Source organism: Typopeltis vanoorti, chromosome 20 (genome assembly GCF_054136105.1).
Source record: "Typopeltis vanoorti isolate ZY-2024b chromosome 20, IOZ_Tvanoo_1.0, whole genome shotgun sequence".
NCBI lineage: Eukaryota > Metazoa > Arthropoda > Arachnida > Uropygi > Thelyphonidae > Typopeltis > Typopeltis vanoorti.
The window spans coordinates 65,553,475-65,576,276 of record NC_143568.1 but is presented as its reverse complement, the minus strand read 5'-3'; the positions used below and the strand labels follow the sequence as shown (position 1 = coordinate 65,576,276).

At 37.5% G+C, this 22,802-nt stretch overlaps 1 protein-coding gene across 1 annotated transcript in view; it reads right to left on the bottom strand.

Annotated features, from left to right (window-relative positions):
* The window catches only part of LOC150095526 (inactive DNA (cytosine-5)-methyltransferase DNMT3L-like), a 361,976-nt gene that overhangs the window by 150,372 nt on the left and 188,802 nt on the right, over window positions 1-22,802 (bottom strand). Inside the window, exon 8 of the mRNA XM_090410700.1 lies at window positions 22,191-22,298. Within this exon, the coding sequence (XP_090266826.1) occupies window positions 22,191-22,298 (108 nt within the window). The remainder of the gene's footprint in view (window positions 1-22,190; window positions 22,299-22,802) is intronic.

The window sequence follows — 22,802 nt, the reverse complement described above, 5'->3', positions numbered from 1 at the left end:
CAAGCAAGGGAAAGTCTTTGCACTATGTTGGAAAGAAAAAAGATGTGTTTCTGCTGTCTTCACTGTACAATCCATCAGTGGAATGCATGGTTTTCAAGAAATACAAACCCAGTGTATGCTACAGTGTCGTGACGTTCTATTTTCATGTTATGTTCTAAATCCGCCATCTTGGTTCAAGTCACTCTTATCAATATAATAACTAATTGCGAATTGATCACCGATCCAAAAGTAGGGAAATTTATAATTATACTGCGCCACCCTATTTTCAGATTAGTCTATATAAAACAGTAGGATCAATTCTTAATTAAGTTAGCAGTCTTCTCATTTAGGCCGAATTATTTACATTCTACTTGGGGCACCCGCAAGATTCGAATTTTTTATAAACGGTGCAATAAAAGGGAATTCAGGCAAACACAATATTTAGATTAACAAAATAAAACATTTAATATATAATATATAACAAATACATGAATTCTACTTTTAAATGAAACAATACAAATAACTTAATACATCTTGCTAAGTCACTCATTCCAATTCAGTGTTCTAAACTTTAACATACAATTTACAGCTTCAAAATCACAAGCTTTCTTAACTCAAGTTAATAAAATAAAACTTCTCATTTGATCAGTCTGCACACATCTATCAGTTGTACTTAATGTTTAAATTCACAGCAGGCACTAATCAAGGTAGACAATATTCCAAGCAAACTTATTCCGGACCTTGAACTTCGAAGATACGCTATAGTTAATGTTAGAATAAATAAACATGGATGACTACTCTTACCAGATACAATCTTCAATACATCAATTTATCACGAGCACACTTATGAATTAACTCATTTGAGCTAGTGGAACACATTAAATAAAAATCTCCAACGCTTTAACTGAACTACTGTTAATCGCGCTTCATTACTCTAAAAAAAAAAGCAATAAGGTACTGATATCCTTCCTCGTTAAGTTCATTATATTCTTCTCAGGGCAACATAGAATTAAGACGTAATCCTAGATTAACTGGAACTAATCAGAATTTTGCATTGAATGTCCAGTTCTTTATCCGGTTACGGCATTAATCTTCCTTTACAACACAGCTGACTTCACTTGCAGCTAAGTATATGATTCACTACGTTTCTTGCTTACTTCTAAACACTATGCTCTTGAATTTCTGCCCTAAAGAATTTACAATTTTCTTTCACTTTCTTGCTTATATCCTACTTTCCTTCAGGCTCTGCAAAACTCTTTCCTTTTCTTTCTATAAAATTCTTATTGCCTCCCCTTTCTCCTTTCTGGTTCCAAGGTCACGCACTCCTCGACTCGTGCTTGTTTATTTCATGCGTCTCCATGACAACACATGAACGTAAACATTTCGCTAATGTAATACAACGCTCTACTCTTACATAAGTGATTACATAACGTTAAATTTTCACAAATAAGAATAAACAGAATATTTGAGCTACTTAATCAGCTCGTTCATTACGTATACAATTATTTATAATAATACTTTTCGTTACATCATATATATATTTCAGTTATTATAAATTCTACACATATTATTGCCTAATAAATTAATAGTAGGTTAAGTTTAGAATAAATAATTAAATAGTAATCCTTAATTAAGGAATAATAAATAATTTTTATACAAATCATGATTAATATCTAATAAGCAATGTTAAATGTGAATGAAAAAAAATAAATTACATAACATAGTTTCATTCACAATTTAACAACAGCATACAACGACACTATGAGTGGAGTCTATAGGTGCAATCAGGAGAAACCATTTAACTCTGTAATGAGGAAACAACATAAAAAATATTTTTTAAAAAAAAGTGTTTGGACATATATTGGATTTTATTATTTGGAACAGCTTCCTTCTCTACAAGAAAAAATATGTCTACCATAACATATCTAGATTACAGAGTAGAAATCACAAAAGCATTACTACAAATATATGCTCCTCTTTCGGCAAGCAGGAAAACAGGCAATCCTTCAAGACTTTTGTGGTTGAGCACTTCTAACTCTATGTTCCCAGAAACTTTATCACCCTCAGCCTAAAAAAAAAACTGCAAATGTTGTCTGCTTAAAAAAAATTCAGAAAGGAGACAATAATCTGGTGTCCTGATATAAAACTACTCTTTGCATTCACGCTCATTTTAGAGTGTTCCATACTGTTCATATAAAAATTTTGAACAGTATGAAAACAAAAATGTTCCCTTTCAAGACCATCAAAACAGTCCTATTCTGGATTATAAATGCTGATAGAGAGACGCCTGACTGTACTGATTCCAGTTCCTCTTGAAGAGGAATTCAAGTTGTTTTTATAACACAGATAATAATATATTGTTCCTCTCGAAGTGGCTAATAGTCAGTGGCAGCTCGTGGCTTGAAATCACGGGGGTGCTGCAACTTTCAAAATATACATATGACACTGTGGCAAAAACAGTGCTGCTAGCGTCCTTCGTCTTCCTAAATGCTAGAAGATGGATTTTTATTATTTTTTATACAAAATAAGAAAATTGTATAGGATTGTTAATGATAAAATTAAATATTACAAGCAAATATAAACAATTAATAAATATATTTATATATTGAGAAAAATTGGGGATGCTGCAGTTCTGCAGTGCCTATGCACGAACCACCTCTGCTAATAGTACCATTGTTTTTTTATTTGAGGAAATGAAATAAAAATAGGGAGGACCATCAGGACATACCTTCTAGGTGCAAACACTTTTTTTTTTGATGTCCACAACCACAAAAGTTTGTAAATCCATAACAAGTTAATGCTACATATAGAATAATTATGCGATAAGACTAAAGATAAGATTAAAAATGTTTCCAAGCCACCAATAAACTGGATGATGGCCTTGCACTATACACCTAAACCTCTTTTTATGCAATAGATACGTTCCTAAAAATGACGCGTAAATAGAATTCGCATGAAAAGAAGTACTGACTCCATAGAAAAAGTGAAGATTGGTTCCAAACCTGAAATATAAGCAAAATAATGAAAAAAACAAACATTAAATTAGTTAGGATCATAAGGTTTTTATTTACATTTCATGGAGAACACACACATAATACATATAATGAATTTTAATAACTTTAAAAAAAACATATTCATTTCAGTTGTTTGCTAAGGATTCTATAAAAAAATTATGTTATTCGCTATCAGTTTCTGACAATAAACACAAAAGCTTTCATTTTCGTGAGACTGTACCATCACTAGAACTACTAGATATGGTATTATCGTCATCGACTTCCGTCTCAACTTGTGGAATTTTTCTTGTCATGTCTTGAACAAAAGTACCACTGGTTGTTTCAGTAGTTTTAGGCATGAATTCAGTTATTAATCGCTGTGTTGATGCTTTAGATAAGTTGCGATATAATTCTCTGTATGAAGACATTAACAACTTAAGCTCACGTGAAAACTTCCCAGCACGTTCTTCATTTGAATCATGTCGGGCAAAATAATTGTAAATTACTGGCCAGTTTAAGACCTCCTTTAATAATATCAGCAGTAAAAGTAGGATTATCTTGATCATTATCATTAACTTCTTCGCTTTCAGGAGTCTCAGAAATAATCTCCACTATTTCGTCTTTGCTAAGAGGTTTATCAATTAACAATTCTTCGATATCTGTCAACGTAAGATCATCGAATCCTTCTCTGCTAATTTCACATGCCAAACTTATTGTATTGGGGAATTCTGCAGTATGAATGAAGGGAACAGGAGCATTCTCTTTAACACATGCGGGCCAAATAGCTTTCAAGCATGCATTCATAGTTTCTGGTCTCAATTCATATAAGGATAATTGAACCTGATCAATACAATCTATAATTGAAAATTTTTTCCACACATCCATAACTGATAGTGCATCATCATTTAGCTTGTTCAAAACATGCTGAAATGTTCGTCAGACATAATATGTTTTAAAAGTCGCAATTATACCCTAATCTAGATAGCACTGATGTGGTAGGGTGGTAGAAAAAAAAATTGCACATTTGGATGTTCTATGGCAGGATGACAGGGTGCATTATCAAGAATCAAAAGCATTTTAAATTCAAGACCCTTGTCATTCAAATAGCGTCGAACTTCTGGCACAAAGTGTTTGTGGAACCACTCAGTGAAAATATCAATGGTTACCCAAGCATTTTGGTTGGCCATCCAATGAACTGGCAATTTTTGAAAATCTATGCCTTTCATTGGCCGTGGTCTTAATGATTGATTTATGAGCAGTAGTTTTAACATCCGATCTCCTGAAGCGTTCTAACAAAATAGGAGTGTTATGCGATCCTTTGCTGCTTTGAACCCACCAACAGTTTTTTGCATTTTTGATATGTAAGTTCTGTTTGGCATTTTTTTTCCAGAAAAGGCCGGTTTCATCCATATTCCAAACTTGTTCACAAGTGTAACCTCCATCTTCAATTATTTTAGCAAGTTTTTGTGGAAATGCTTTAGCAACTGTTTCATCAGCAGAAGCCGTTTCACCTTTAATTTTTATATTATAAAGAGCATGTCTTTTAATAAACTTAGTCAGCCAACCATTGCTCGCATGAAATTCATATTTTTCCTCGATTGAGATGAAGTATCTGGCTGCAGTTTTTTAATCTGTTCATAAAATCTCAATGCTGATTGCTTGATGGAATTTCCGTCAACTGGCATTCTTTTTGGTACATTATCTTCTATCTACATCACTAAAGCTTTTTCGGCCTTTTCTAGAACAACATCTCTTGTGTATGATGATAATTTCGCATAAGATTTTGTACCAGAACATACCACTATTCTAATAGCCTCTTCATTTTTCTTTATAGATCTGACAGTTGATTCACAGACTCCAAAATGCTTACCCACAGCTGTAGCACCTTCCCCAGTTTGAAGACGATCTAAAATTTGAATTTTTATATCCAAGGAAACGGCTTTCCTTTTTTTTTTTTTTTTTTTTGGTTATCGGCAACATCATGTGAGGGCTGGATTAAAATCTTTGGTTAATGAAATGAAAGTTTGAAAATTACATATAACTTACCATTTATTATTTCTTGGAAAAATTATTAATTTTATAATGTGATTTTTATTTTGATTTCACTTAAAAAATGAAACATAACTGACTGCGCATTTTTTATGTGCAGTCAGTTATTTAATTCAGGGAATTCCCAATGAATGAAATTCGTAAGAATTTAAAATTTTCTCAATTGAAACGAGAATGCAAAAAAAACTCAGGATTTTCTAGAATTTAGAATTTTCTTAATTGAAACAAGAATGCAATTCTACAAAATTCTCAGAATATTCTTGAATTACCGATTTTTTCCTAACAGGTTGGTCACATAAAAGTGAATAAAAATCGCATAAAAAAATTATTTTTGATATCCCAATTCCCGTAAAAAAATTCACATAAAAAGAGGTTTAGGTGTACTATGCTATTCATCTACCCACCTAGTTATCTCAATCAGAAAAATGACTGAGTCAGCTAAGACCATGATTTTGTTCAGAATGGAATTATGGCAGAAGCAACTATGAGGCAAGTATATTGCATGTCTGATATTTTCCAGTTCTTTGCCTGTTTGCTTAAAAATGTGACTCCCTGGTAGGGAAAATCCATCTGTCTAACTTATTTTCAGCTGAAATGCCCTGATAAAGTTTCTCATAGTGCAGCATAGGTTTTTGAACACACACAGATTTTCTAACTGAATAAAACTGTTGCACTCTCCTCATATCTACTTTAGTGGCATACACTATGGACCATATATATCATATCTGTGAAATACATTTGCCAGCTAGCTGATTTGTTTGTTTTGCATGAGAAAGAGCCATAATTTTTAAGAATGAATGAAATTGGAATAATTTTTCTATTGTTTTAGAAACAGCATATATATATATATATATATATATATATATATATATATATATATATATAATCTCATGGTCACTGTTCTTATAGAGAAAACTAAGTTTTCTGGATGAGCTGTGAAATCCTCAGTTCTCCACAACTAGTAAATGCAAAAGTAACATTTTCAAGTTTTACATCACTTGAAAGGAAAACAAGAAATATGGCTACCTTCAGAATATAGAACATAGAAATTATTGTTGTGTTATTATTGTTGTTGTTAGAAGTAGTAATATTTTACTAAAAATGGGATAATTGGATTATTTTCATGTACATATCAAAATTTTTATCAGAAAACATATATTTTTTTTTTTTTAGATAGACATATCTTCAAGGAGATGTGTTTTGCATTATGGGAGATACTGAGATAGGCGTGATAGTAGCTTGCTCCACCTTTGCAAGGAGTCGTCTGGTGTTGCACTACCTTACCAGGCCGGCATATGTTGTAGATTTTAAAAATTTTCTATCTATATATTTTTTTATAGCTAACTATTTTAAAAAATCACTCACCAGAATGAAATAATTTAGTTACTGATTTAAAACATTTTACGAAGCTATTTTTAATAGCATACTACACTACTTCCATGTAGACTATGTCTGCTAATTACATAGTATTTTCCTGATCATTATCATTATTATTATTATTGTTCCGGGCAACTCCAAGGAGTCGACAGACTCATCGAGGGAGGCCCTAACATCATGTCAAGACAACTATTCGACATTCACACAGTATCTATCATACCTTGCCTTGAACTCATTCACAGTCGTAGAACCTACAACAGACTCTGGAAGCTTATTCCACTCATTCACTACTCTCCAAGTAAAAAACCTAGCTCTAACACCCTTGTCAACCACGCTCTTGCCCAGCTTCAATTCATGGCCCCTAATCCTCCCACCACCAGTCATATTTTCAAAAATATCTTCTGGATCAATCTTATAGAAACCCTTCAGTAATTTGAATGTCTCAATCATATCACCCCTCCTTCGCCTATCAACCAATTTCTGCAACCGACAAATCTTCAATCTACTCTCATAAGGTTCATTCCACAGACCTGCTATCATCTTGGTCACTCGTCTCTGGATCCTCTCCACTTCCTCCGCATCATGAAGAAACCCTGGTGCCCATAACTGGGCATAGTAGTCCAGATGGGGTCTTATCAAGGCTCGATACAGAGGAAATCATCTCTCTTATCTACTTTGCAATTATTTTCCTTACATTTTTTTTATTTTAAAGTATTTTCCCAACCTTTCATCATGAGTAAAAGAATTAGTGAGCAAAAAAAGTGAAAGTGTGAGAATTATTCGAAAAGTAATCTCACTGGAAGAAAAACTTGAAATAATAAAGAAAGTGAACAAGGCGAGTCCAGAGCAAAGATAAGACAAAAACACAAACAATGGGTGAATCAACTATAAGTGCAATTTTAAGCAAAGCTGCTGAACACAAAGTATTATAATGGTTGAATTAGAGAGACTTCTTTGTATACAGATCAAAGATTGTAACCAAAAATGGATCCTGCTTAGAACTGAATTTATTAAATCAAAAGCATTAAGTCTCTTTGAAACTTTGAAAGAAAGGTCTATCAATAATGGAAAAGAAGAATTCCACATTAGTGCTGGGTGGTTTGAGAAAATAGCCTACATAATGTTCTAATCACTGGCGAAGCTGCAAGTGCCGATAAGGAGGTTGCTGCAAATTATCCAGAGATTTGAAGAAAATGGCATAAGAAGGGGGTTTCATCGACATTAAATATTTATTGTGACCAACAAATATTTAATATCGATGAAACTGGCCTTTTTTTTTGGAAGCCAATGCCTTCCAAGACTTTTGTCGCTAAATCAGAGAAATCTCAGCCCCGGTTATAAAGTTGCAAAGTCGAATGAAATTACTGCTAGCAATATGCGATCCATTTGGAAGCACATTCTTCCACATTGTGCAAATGATTTTAGAGGCTTTTCAAATGAATCTAAGTTAATTAAATATCATTCTGAGAAACTGAGTGATTCCGACCTGCTAAATTTAGATGCACAGTTGGAAGATCTTGAAGAATATTTAATCACTGACAAGCCCATAGAGATTTCACAGAAACAAATTTAAAATATCTTTCGTGCAATCGAAACTTTTAAGTAACAATGCTTAGAGACTGGCCTTTGTGAAGAGAGAAGCAGGAAAATTTGCAGAAGAGGCAGTTGTATGAAAAAAAAGAAACAGAATGCCTGCCAGAATAATAGATTTATATTTTGAATATGTTTTATTGTCTTTCAGCTTCATAGTTTCCTTTAACTAGGCCCTGAGACATACCCTAATTCTTTTATAAAAAAAATCAAGAGTAAAAAAAGAAATTTGAGGAACGAATTATACTTTTCTCCATAGGTTATTATACTCGATTAGTGCGTTTTCGATTAATGCACCTGTTTTAAAGAACGCATTAGGCGCACTAATTGAGGGATTGCTGTACTTCAAAACGAACATAATATTTAAATGAATCATATATGGAATGGAATTAATTTAAATTTGTTGTTATATGTAGAATGTACATTTCAATAATAATAATTTGTTTAGTTTTCAACATTTTTTAAGTCAAGAGGTCATAAAGGTTGCAACTCTGTTACAATTAAGTTTGACAGATTGGACAATATTATTGCCTTATTTCTTTTTCTCATGTGGGAGGAAAATGGTAAAATGTCACTCTTATAACTGCACTGTCAACATCTTTTCTACACAGTTCATTAGATTGATGAATTGCATAGAAAAGATGTTGAAAGTGCAAATGGAAATTATAAGGCAGTATCTAACACAAGCGATGTATAACTGTACACCAGTGTTAATCAAATAAATAGAGTTGGAGTGAGTGGATGAATGGTGAAATCAAGCAAGCAGTGTTACAAAAGACGTTATGGGGGGGGGGGGGAGTACAAGACAGTTTGCAGTGAACAGATGTATGAGGAATATATAAAGTGCAGGCCATATAAGTGACAAGCATAGTTAAAAAATAAAAAGTAGAATGTGAGAGGAGATTGGCCATCAGGTCAAAGCTAATCCAAGGGAATTTTTCTACTATGTGGTAAGCAAGAGGAAAAATAATAACAGGTTGATGCTGGTGGACAGTTATGGTAGAAGAGTAACCATAGCAAATGATATAGTGGAATTATTTAACAAACACTCTATGGAGCTTCTGATAATCACTAACCTTATAGTTCCACATGTTGACCTTCTTGATAACTTTTTTCCTGTTTGAGTACCTTCCAAACCAATAACCTCATGATCACTTTTACAAACAACTGGCAGTGTTGATATCTCATTCACAACCACATGCTGTTAGGATATCACCAAATCTAATACCGATAAATCTCATGTTGCTTATCACGTACTGCTTTAGATAGTCATCCTGCAGAAACTCAACAAATTCTCCATGTTACTATACACTATCTCTTCTTTCCAATCCACATTCTTATAGTTAAAATAACCAATTAGGATCATCTTCCTTTTACTTGCCCAACTAATTTTTGTCTAAACATTTCACAATCAATACTCTTCACATTCCCTGGCTTATACCAGTATCCTATTAGATATACTATTCTATTGATCTCAAATTCACTCCAAACAGATTCAAAATATTCACACGTACTACTATTTTCTACTTCGACTCTAAAAGGACAAAATTACTCTGCTAACAATACTCTCCATCTTCCTTTCCTTTTGGAAAATTCTATATCCCCACCATTTCACGTCCTGATAGCATATCATCATCAGTCAACCAAGTTTTATTTGTGCCAATTTTCTTTGGGCATACTGATCAATCAATGCTACAAACTCAGCATTTTTATTTCTGATATTCCATATATTAGTATGCAAAGTATAACAATTCTCCACTCTTTGAGACCATCCCATCAATATAATTACTTTTTACTGTCTCTGCAATAATGCACTTTTCTCTTCATCCTGACTATCCCTATTTCCCTGATCCTGACTCTGATTTTCATTTATATTATCATCATCCCTATCATTCTACACTGCATCACTCTGCTCTGGTATAATCACCTCCTCATCTTTGTATCCATCCTCTTCCCATCCTTCCACAACCTGCTTCTCAAATTCTCTCTGATTCTTAGTGGTACGAATTTTATATGAATCCTGTGTACTCTTAGTAAACAACCACTTCAAATGCATTCCATCAGCTTTGAACCATTCTAACTTCCCTTCAAAATCATTCTATAGATTCACAAATTGAACACTCTCTGCCTGACACAATAGCCCGCTAGAGGGCTAGATGGTTGGTTGTGTTTTCAGAAAGTTCCCAAAAGCTAAGTATAATTTTGAGTGAAAATTAGAATATAGGTTAAAATCATAACGTAATATTGTCTAATTTTGGTAGCTTGTTGTGCCTGTATGATTTTGGTGTGAATTCCGTTATTTAATTTAGTATTTAACGACATGTTTCATAGATTTGAATATGGCACCAATGCGACGTAAGATAATGGCATCCAAAACTACGACGCCATTGTTCAAAAACTATAATGTGAGAGGGTTTGTCCAATGTGATGTGTGTGGGATGTATGCATTCCTGGAGTTTGGATTGAAAGTGATAATAGTGGGAGAATGTGCAGAAAGTGTAAGCAAAGTGAGTTGAAGTATGTGTCATGTTGTGAGACAGTTATGGTTGAAGAAAGCCAGAATGTGAGTGAAATTAGTGGCTTGATAGGGAATTGCGATGTACAAAATGGCAATGAAAGCGGTGATCAAAGAAAGAGTGAAAGCAACTATACAGAGAGAGAGAAAATGGTTTATGATAAAAAAAATGAGGAATTATTTGTAGGAAGTGAGATCACTAGGATGCACAGTGATACAAAATGCGCAGCGGCAATTAGAGCACCTGCAAAACTCTTTCCAGAGTGATTCAGCTAATGTAAATAAACACCGTAAGAGTGGGAGAGTTTCTGAAATAAAGGAAAGAGTTGTATGATGACTCATTATTAAGAGGAGTGATAGATGGGAGTGTAACTAAATCGTACTTACTGGGTGCGAAATTTAAGGATGTTAGTGAGTATTAGAGTGCGAAAACAGAGGGTGAAAGAATGAATAGTTGTGGCGGGTACGAATGAATTGAAAGGTGATAAATTTTTTATGAGAGAGGACTTGAAAGTATTGTTAAAGGTAGCGAAAGAAAAGAGTGACAGAGTTAGAATGGTGAGTCTGTTGCCGCGGTATGACAGAGAGGAGTTTAGAAAGAGGACCATAATCGCAAATGACATTATATGCAGGTTATGCAGACAGTGTGGTGTGGAATTCGTAGACGTGTGGAATGAGTTTCATGGGCGAAAGGACTTATAAAGATGGATGGCCTACATTTGAATGGACTTGGTGTGCGGAGACTGGAAAAAGTGTGCTGAATGAAGTGAAAATGGATATGCAGAACCAGGGAAACTAGAACTACCAAGGAGGGGGGGGGGAGTGGATATGCGGACATCAGTGATACAGTTGAGTGTAAGAATGTATATAATGTACCCGATCCAGCACTAAGGACAAAAAATGGGAATGGGACATTTAGAATAACGCATCAAGATAGGGGTGGGACAAAGGGGTCACTGCATTTCATATATACTAATGCCAGGAGTATTAGAAACAAGAAGAAAGAATTTTTGGCCTTGATTGGCTCTTCCTGACCACAGGTTATTGGCATTAGTGAAACATGGCTGACGGAAGATGATATAGTTAGTGGGATAGAATGTGTAGGTTATAGTATGTTCAGGAGGGACAGAGAGAATAAAATGGGGGGAGGGGTGTTATTGATGATAGCTGATGAACTGCAGTCAAGGAGAATTGAAGTTGTATCACAGGATAGTCAAAGGAGCTCATTTGAGGCTATTTGGTGTGAGATTGAGACTGGCAGAATAAAATATATATACAGTTGGGTGCTGCTATAGGCCAGGTGATGGAATAGATGGTGGAGATAGTATACATAAAGAAATTGATGAAATGAGTGGAAGGAGGGTAATTATTATGGGGGATTTCAACTATGGTAACATTGATTGAAAGGAGGAGAGGACACATGTGAGGAAGGAAATGGATTTTATTCAATTATTAAGGGATACCTATCTGAAACAGAATGTAATTGAAAATACTAGGGGTGTGAGCGTGCTTGACCTGGTAATAGCATCTCAGAATTTGACTGTAATGAATATGACCATGTTGCCCGCTATTGGTGAGAGTGATCATAAGGTCTTGATCTGGGAGGTGGCAAAAGGTGTGGAATTGTCGATTAAGACAGGGTATATGTGGAATTCCCATGCTGGCAAGTATGACAAGCTTAGAAGATTGCTGGAGTTGCCTGAAATAATATTATTATTATTTCGAGCGACTCCAGGGAGTCCTTAGACTCATCGAGGGAGGCTCTAAACATCATGTCCACACAACTATACAACATTCTCACAGTATCTATCATACCTTGCCTTGAACTCGCTCACTGTCATAGCACACACAACAGACTCTGGCAGCTTATTCCACTCATTTACCACTCTAAAAGTAAAGAACCCAGCTCTAACACCCCTGCTAACCACACTCTTGCCCAGCTTCCATAGGTGTCCCTTAGTTCTCCCACCACCAGTCCTGATCTCAAAAATATCCTCTGGATTAATCCTATAGAATCCTTTTAGCAATTTGAATGTCTCAATCATATCTCCCCTTTTCTGCCTATCAACTAGTTTCTGCAACCCACAAATCTTCAACCTGTTCTCATATGGTTCATTCCATAGACCTGCTATCATCTTTTTCACTCGCCTCTGGATCCTCTCCACCTCCTCCCCATCAAGAAGGAACCAAGGTGACCAAATCTGGGCACAGTAGTCGAGATGAGGTCTTATCAGGAATTAGTACAGAGGTACAATAACTTGCTTGTCTCTGCTCGTCAAGGTATTTTTCAACAACCAAGTGAGTTGATGAGCTGATTTATCCACTTTTGCAATGTGCCCCCTAAACTTCATCTCCCTATTCACCAACACTCCCAAGTCCCTGGCCTCATCAATCTCTTCGAGTACAGTTCCACCAATGTGGTATACTGCTGCTAATCTTTTCACCCCAAAATGCATAACCTTACATTTTGTCACATTAAATTGACATCCATTCTCCTTAGCCCAGAACTCCAATCTATCTAAGTCATCCTGCAAGACTTTGACATCTTCTGCATTCACTATCACCCTACCCAACTTTGCATCAGCAGCGAACAAATGAACTGTTCCACTTAGATCCTTCCCTATATCGTTAATGAACAGATTAAAGAGCAGTGGTCCAAGAACAGAACCCTGCGGCACGCCACTAGTCACAGGTCGTCTGTTGGACTCTACTCCTGAATAAACTACTCTTTGATATCTCTCCATCAACCACCCACCTATCCATCTCACCAACTCTATATCCATTCCCATATGTTGTAGTTTACGGATTAGAATTCCATGTGGTATCCTGTCAAACGCTTTTGCCAGGTCCAGCAGTATGACTGTAAACCCATTTCCCTTATCCAGTTCTGCCGTCAACTTGTTATAAAACTTGAGCAAGTTACTGAGGCATGATCTACCCTTCACAAAGCCATGCTGTCCCCTGTACAGTATCTCATTTTCATCAATCCATTCCTGTATTTTTCCCTTGACTACTTTCTCCAAGACCTTGACAACGACTCCTGATATGCTGATCGGTCGGTAATTTGCCACCATAGTCTTGGATCCTCCTTTATGCAGTGAAACTATTTTCCCTGCTTTCCACGCCTTCGGGACTAAACCAGACCCGAGACTCAGATTAAATGGGGGGGGGGGGGGGTGGGGGGGGGGGGGGGTGGGGGGGGGGGGGGGTGGGGGGGGGGGGGGGTGGGGGGGGGGGGGGGTGGGGGGGGGGGGGGGTGGGGGGGGGGGGGGGTGGGGGGGGGGGGGGGTGGGGGGGGGGGGGGGTGGGGGGGGGGGGGGGTGGGGGGGGGGGGGGGTGGGGGGGGGGGGGGGTGGGGGGGGGGGGGGGTGGGGGGGGGGGGGGGTGGGGGGGGGGGGGGGTGGGGGGGGGGGGGGGTGGGGGGGGGGGGGGGTGGGGGGGGGGGGGGGTGGGGGGGGGGGGGGGTGGGGGGGGGGGGGGGTGGGGGGGGGGGGGGGTGGGGGGGGGGGGGGGTGGGGGGGGGGGGGGGTGGGGGGGGGGGGGGGTGGGGGGGGGGGGGGGTGGGGGGGGGGGGGGGTGGGGGGGGGGGGGGGTGGGGGGGGGGGGGGGTGGGGGGGGGGGGGGGTGGGGGGGGGGGGGGGTGGGGGGGGGGGGGGGTGGGGACTCCTTGGAAGCCTAAATAATAATAATAATAAGAAGAATTGTACATTGTACATCTCCTATTAGACAATTGTTTGTACATCTTCTGTAGATTGAACAACAATGGCCCAAGGATTGAACCATGAAGTACACCATTGGTGACCTTAAATCTGGCAGATTCACACCCACCGTACACCACTTTTTGATAGCTGTCTGTCAACCATCCACTTACCCAATTCAAGAGTTTATATTCGAATCCCATATTCTCCAGTTTATGCAACAGCCTTTTGTGTGGTATCCTATCAGATGCCTTAGCAAAAACTAACATTTTCATAGTGTAACCTTTATCCAACTTAGTTGTAACACTGTAATAAAATATGAGCAATTTGATAAAACATGACCCTCCTTTAGTAAGTCCATGCTGCTCCTTGCAGAGTATAGCTTGTTTGTCTACCCATTTCTGTATAAAAGTTCTTACCAACTGCTCTAAAATCTTCACTATCACATCTGAGATACTGATAGGTTGGTAGTTAGACACATCAGTTTTTGTACCATCCTTGTAGAATGGACCTGTCATACATTTCTTCCAATCCTGTGGTATCATTGCTGAGCTGAGACTCAAGTTATACGAACATGTGAAAGGCCTAACCAATTTGGTTGAAAATTCCTTTAAGCAAATGTGCTGATATCCTATCTCTCACTAATAATAAATTCTTATCCTGGTTATGCAATAGCTCTTCAATCTAATTATCATATACCTCTAACTCTTAATCCAATTTATCAGTAGCACTGTGCATCATGTTACACACACTTGGTTGATATATTTTAGCAAAGTGAGCACTTAGTAACTGAACAATCTCATTAGCTTCTGACACTAAATTACCATCTGATTTCAGTCAACTTATCATTCCACATTCATTCTTTCTTTTGCTTGCAGCATAACGATAAAATTCTTTTGGATTCCCTTTCAGTTTGCATAGCCAATTCCTTTTCACACTCCGATTTGATTTCCAAACAATACTCATTGCTTTTCTGGCCTGAGTTTCATATATTTCAAACTCCTCTCACTCTTATTCTCATGTTATTCTTTCCACATCTTCTTCTTGTGGATCTGTTGCTTAGTAAGGTTTCACATATCCATTTCTCTCAGATCCCATCTCAGACAGCACGTGATGGAGGGCATGCAAGGATCAAGAGTTCTAGATCTGATCATTTCATCAGAGGATGTAATTGTTAGAGGGGGTTTCACTCTTTCTCCAGTTGGTGAGAGTGATCATGAAGTGATCACCTGAGGTTGTAGTTAGCCATATGCAGAATTTTGTGAGGAAAGGATAATATATTTGGAATTATAAGGCTAATGATTCTGAGAAACATGGAACGAGGAGTTGAGTGATAAGGAAATAAATGCTGCATGAGAACTGAGAAATACATAACAGCATCAATGTGTGAACGTTTTCTGTAGGCCAAAAGGCTGAATAAGGTAGATGTAAAATGAATGACTGTGGAGCCTCAGCACGAAATCTCGAAAAAGAAGGTACTATGGAGGAAGTACAAGATGAATAATGGTAATAATCAATTACACGAAGAGTATAAAGGAGAGTATATACAAGGAGGATAAAATTGTTCCACTGAGTAAAGGTGTTGTTAAGGCTCAAATTATAGGCCAATTTGTATATCTGGAGTTGTGGAAGTACTGTAGAGATTGGTGAGAAATAGAATACAGAAATGGGTTGACAACAGCAGTATTCTCTCTGGTTATCAGCATGGATCTGTTAAAGGGAGATCATGTTCACTAATTTACTTATATACTATAACAAATGACAAATACCTTGGTCAGGGGGAGATGCATATAGAGTGGTGTACTTGTATTTTGCAAAAGCTTTTGATAAACTGCCACAGATGGGATTGGATAACACACACATCTGATTTGGATCAGTAACTGGCAGTCAGATAGGTACCACAAAGTTTTATATGGGGAGGGGGGGGGTACAGTATCCTACAAGGGGAAGGTCACTAGTAGTGTACTGCAGGGGTCAGTTTTCTGACCCTTGTTAATGATATTGAGATAGGTTTAACAAGCGATATGCAGCTGTTTGCAGATGATGCAAAACTGGAGATGCAATGCAGAGTCAAGTAGATGTTATGGCCTTCTAAGAGGATTCGAATAGATTGCATGAATGGGCAGGTAAGTGAAATGTCTGTTGAATGTTGCAAAGTATAAGGTTTGAGATTTGGTAAGCAACGATGGAATGCAAAGTATACACTTGGTGGGAAAACTTTGAAGGAAGTAGAGGAGATGAGAGATCTAGGAGTGATGGACAGGGACCTGATATTCAGGAGCCGCATTGCACAAGTTGGGAAGACATCACATCAGATAATGGCAATGATGCAGAGGACCCTGACATGCAGAAATAGAGAGGTTATGATGCCACTGTATATGATCATGCCTCATATAGGTATATAGATTATTGTGCACAAATTTGGTTGCTAGGTTTTCATATTGTTGAGGATATGTTGGAAAGGGTCTGGATAAGATTCACTAAGGAAGTCAGTGGTCTTTGGAATGTGGAGTACGAGGACAGATTGAGAGAGAATGTAAATTACAAAGCCTCATGAAAAGGAGATGGGGGATTTCATATTGGAGGCTTAATGGATTGTATACAGCACTCAGAAAGGATTAAAACAGAATTTAATACTTCCTATATATTTCGTCTCAGTAAATGAGACATCTTCAGGGATTACAAAAAAACTAACGTAACATCAAAAACAAATAACACACAATACTAAGCCCAACCACGTGGGTGACACTGAAGTCCTATCTAGGTGGAGCGCCCTCTAAGGGCAGTTGTAGGTGGCCTGGAATGTAAAGTGGGACCGCTGGTGATAAGCATTTCCCAAATCTTAGGAAGCTCAATGCAACCATATTTGTTGAGATTTTGTTGGTTCCTGAGAGCTATTGCTGATTCTAAGAATAGTCTCTCTTTTTTGAATTTGCTGTGGTGGAGCATGGTGGTTTTTTCCCATGAGATCCTCTGGGTTGTATCCAAGACATGGTCAGCCAAGCCTGACTGCCCATAGTTGTGTTTGCGGATGTATGACTTATGTTCCTCCAGGTGGATAGTGGCTGATCTTCCTGTCTGTCCAAAGTATGCCAGTTTACATAGACTCCAGGCACTGAGAGAGGATGAAGCTGATCTTTTGTATCGCAGATAAGGGTAGAAAGTTTGCGGTGGGGCTTAAATGCTGTGTGTAGGTTGTACTTTTTTTAAAATCGTGGCTATTTTTTCTGATGTGCCACGGATATAGGGTATGGTGATGGCATTTCTAAACTCTTTCTGAAGAGAAGACCGAGGGGGAGGAGGAGGACCTGATTATATTTTTAATACTGTGATCACTGTAGCCATTGGAGAGGAAAGTGTTGTGTATGCTCAGTTGTAAGGGCGGTTCCACTGGAACAAAGATTGTGGGCTCTCTTGGTAAGAGTTTTAATAATGCCATATTGTTGAGCGGGGTGGTGGTGGGAGAGTTTATGAATGTATCTGCCTGTGTGTATGGGTTTTCAAAAACAGTGAAGGAAAGTGTACCATTGGGAAGGCATGTATCTAAGGTGTCTAGGAAGGGTAAACAATTGTTCTTTTCCTTTTCCATTTTAAACTCGATTCTTGGATGTAAGCTGTTGAGGTGACTGAGGAAACAGTCTAATGTGTCTGGGCCATGAGGCCAAATAGAGAACATGTCGTCTACATATCTTAGCCATTTCCTTTGACATCAATTCTGGTTATTTTTGTTGGAAGAACAAAATCTACAAGCAGATAGAGGGAACTGCCATGGGTTCCCACCCCCTCTTGCCAATTTTTATATGGAAGAATTTGAAAAACGAGCCATAGACTCAGCCCCTCTCAAACCTTCTATCTGGCTAAGATATGTATACAATGTGTTCTTTCGCTTCTACACATCCTGCACATGGAATCATTTGCTATCATTGCCCTCCTTCTTAACTCAATATTGTCATATCTGAGTAGCAAACCTACAATTTTTATTCCCACATTTCTTTCTCACTTCTTCCAATACTTCTCATACTACATTTCTCACTATTTACATTATTAGTTCCTATATCTCTTTTATTTCTCTTCTCTGTTTTCGATTACATTTGACATATCTTCAATTTTCATCCCTTGGGAAACTGGAAGCAGTGACTCCCTTGGCAAGCGTAAATTTTATGACTGAATCACCATACATATCACCTCTTTTTTCTTAAATTTTAATTGACTCAACCTCGTTATTGTAATTCCCAAGTTCAGTGCTTTCCTCCCTTTTCTTGTTCCAATCCTTTTTCTTATCCTGTCTTAGTTTAGTTAATGTCTTTCCACTTATTTTTCTAATTCTCAGGTTGATTTTCTAATTTCCTTTAATCGGGATATTTCCAATATCAGATTATCCTTGGATATATTATTATTATTTCCCAAGACCTCATGGAGTCAAAGACTCATCTGGGAGGTCCTTTTATCACACACACACACACACACACACACACACACACACACACACACACACACACACACACACACACACACACACACACACACCTCATCATACCGGGTCTTAAACACACTCAAACTCCTTGCAGACACCACACTCTCAGGCAAGGCATTCCAATCATTCACAACTCTGCATGAAAAAACCTGCCTCTCTCACTCGCCTACTCACACCCTCTTTATACAGTTTCCAGGGATGACCTCTGGTTCTCCCCTGATCTTCCACTATTCTCTATAGAACTTCTCCACCATTGATCTTATAACAACCCATTACCAACTTTTAATTCTCTATCATATCTCCCCCTCTTCCTTCTCTCCACCAGACTCTGCAAATTACATCTTCTCAATCTTTCCTCATACTCAACATTTCAGAGGTCAGAAACTACCTTAGTCAGTCGTCTCTGGACCCTTTCCAACATCTCTTCATCCTTCTGAAAACCCGATGACCAAATCTGGGCACAATAGTCCATGTGTGGCCTAATCAAAGCCTTATAAAATGGAACAAGAATTTCCCTACTTCTACACGTCAGTGTCCTCCACATCATTCCCAGAAGTCTTTGTGTTGTCTTCACAATTTTGGCGATGTGTCCCCTAAATTTTAGATCCTTATCCACTATCACCCCCAGATCTCTTATTTCCTCTACCTCCAACAATATATTCTCACCAAGCATAAATTCTGCATCCCATCATTGTTTTCCAAATTTTAAAACCTTACATTTTGCAACATTGAACTCACATCCCCATTTGCTTGCCCAATCACTCAACTTATTCAAGTGTTCTTGCAAGGCCACAACATCTTCACTACTCTTGATGGTTCGTCCCAACTTTGCATCATCTACAAACAACTGAATATCTCCATCCAAATCTTCGCCAATATCATTAATATACAAGTTAAATAGTAATGGCCCTAAAACAGACCCCCTGAAGCACTCCGCTAGTGACTTTCCTTTTCCTGGATATCACACCCACATACACAACTTATTGATACCTATCAGATAGCCAGTCTCCAATCCAATGCACCAATCTAATATCCAACGCCATCTGCTCTAGTTTGACTGTCAACCTATCACAAGGTACTCTATCAAAAGCCTTTGCGAAATCCAAGTATATTACTGTGTATCCTTCTCCTCTGTCCATGGAAGCAGTCACTTTATTGTAATAAGTAAGTAGATTACTAAAACATGACCTCCCTTTAGCAAATCCATGCTGTCCATCAAAGATTATACCATTGTTGTCAACCCAACTCTGGATCCTAGTTCTCACAAGCTTCTCCAACAACTTAACCACACTACCTGACACACAGATAGGCCTATAGTTTGATGCTTGAGTTCGATCACGTCCTTTATGTAGTGGCTCAATCTTGCCCTCCTTCCACTCTTTAGGAACTTGACCAAGTGCAAGACTCGTATTAAAAAAATATGTCAAGGCAGGTGTCAACTCTCTGGCACATTCCTTCAGAATACGCGGTGATATATTATCAAGTCCTACAGCCTTATTTACATCTTGTTTACTCAACTCCCCCAAACACCTCTTGCTCACTTACAGTCAGTCTCTCCTCCCCATCATCGACTGCTCTCAATCTGTCCATGAAGTCACATTCACAAGATTGAAAGATCTTTATGAACTGCTCATTAAGTATCTCCACCAGACATTCTTCAACTTTATACCATTTCTTTCAATCAATACCATCCTTCCATAATCATTCTTTCTTTTGCTGGCTACATATCGAAAGAACTCCCTAGGATTCTTTTTGGCTTCATTAGCTAACTGCTGTTCAACCTCTCTTTAGCTACTCTCACCAACCAAGTCACCCCTCCTTGCCTGGTCTTTGTAGACCTCATGAAATTGGTTACTTCTACTTCTCTTATGCTGCCTCCACAATGCCTTTTTTCTCTGTATCGCATGCTTAATCTCTTTATTCATCCATCTCAAACCTACCTTATTTAACCTTCTCACCCTTGGAATACATTTAGACATTGCATCTACTAAGTAGTTTTTGAAAATCCCCGAAGCTGCATTGATCTCTTTTCCAGCTAACTCCTCATTCCGTGCTACACCAGCAAGCTGTCTCCCGAGATCTTCATAATCACCTCCCTTGTAGTTCCACATATACCCTTTTTTCACAGGGGTCCTTGCACTGCTGGCAACCACCCAGGTAATCACCTCATGGTCACTTTCACCAATTGGTGGATGATTTGACACCTTATTTATAATTACATCCTCTGATGAGATGACTAAATCCAAGACCCTTAATCCTCAATGTGCCCTCTGTTACATACTGTCTGAGGTAGTTATCCCTCAAAAACTCAAGAAACTCATTTTCTTTACTTCCAGTTGCTATCTCTTTATTCCAGTCTATATTGCCATAATTAAAATCACCCATAATGATCACCCTTTTCTTATTTGCTTGACTTATTTGACCATACATTTCACTATCACCACCATCCACATTACCAGGTCTATAACAACATCCCATCAAGTATTTGATTCTATTCACCTCTATCTCACACCATACTGCCTCAAAACCACTGGCTCTATTTCCCTCTTGCATCTCTACCTTGTATGGACATAACTCTTTCTCTATCATCAATAGCACTCCCCCCTCCCTTTTTATCCCTTCTATCCTCACGAAACATATCATACCCTTCCATCTCTATTCCTGTCAGGATGTTGTCCTCATCACGTATCTCATCATGACGTATATTATCATCATCATCATTGCAGCATTGCTTCTGCTCATTATGACAAAGGTTCTCCTTGGCAGTAACAACTTTAACTTGTGCTTTAGACACGGTCCTGTTGTGACGAGTTTTTGGTGCCATTCTTAAGAGTCATAAAAACTAATAATATTTCTACAATTATGTTATTAAATGATGTAGTACAATAAATATACTAAAAAAAAACTACAATAATATACTAAAATACACCAACAAATCTAAGAAAACACTAAATATATCAACAAAAATCACCGATCTTTCATGAGCTTCCTAACAGCATCATGTCTTTTCGATAGAAAACCTCGAGCTACTAATTTATTGGAATTAAGTTAAAAATGAAAATATTAAACCAGATTAAAGAGTTGTAGAGTGAGTTATGTAGCATCTAATACCCAATGTACTGCTCTTTACTCTAGTTTTGTGTATAAATAGAAGCTTTGCATGATATCAAAAATGAAGTCTATAATTATTCCAACATTGCAAATTTCATTTAAGTAATATACAAATTTCACATCATTAAATGGTAGTTGAGAATAATCAGATGTTAAGATAGATTTCAACGTTTATATAATACATAAAAGTGCACAAACAATTCATTTTTAGACATTTGCAATGTTAGGTTGGAACCTGAAGTTCAGATAATTGATAAAAATTGTAAAGGAGAGAGATCTACTAATCATCTAAGAGACATCAAAATGATCATAATTTCAAATGCTGTGTCTAGTTGAAAGATTAGATAAGTGGAAGGAAGGACATCAAGTATCTCACTGTAGCAGATTTTCATAAAGTTGCTCACCTTTAAAGTAATTAAAATCACTTGCTGCTTTCTCCAGGTCCACTACATTCTTTAAATTAGCATCTTTAATCTGATTCAAATAAATCTGCACACTCTCAGGAATGCATACTGTTTGTAAAAATTAAAATAATAATAATAAAATATTCAAACAGACAAGTTTAGCTCAGAAAGAAACATATAATATAATGGATTCTGGTTAATTGGGCCACATCAGGAATAGCATGATTTGGCTCAATTAAGCAGATGCACCAATTAAATGAAGTTACATATCATGAGTTTAAAAGGTGTATGTGCATAGGACAAAATACAAGTTTAAACGAATTTTTTTCATTTACTGCCCAACAAGCTTTAATTAAGGTAAAATATTTGCCATAAAATTAATTTAAGAATATTCAATTCTTAGCAGTTAGTTAATGGCATTGTAGGAATTGATCCAACATAACTTTTTTCTTTCTTTTGAATGACTGCAATTAAATAAAAGAGTTAATCAAACAAGTTTATTGAAATGGATTTTAATGAACAATTCATCAAACATGCAACTGAGTGAATAAACAATTCACTCAGTTGCATGTTTGATGAATGTTTGATCAATTACAAAAACAATTAATCAAA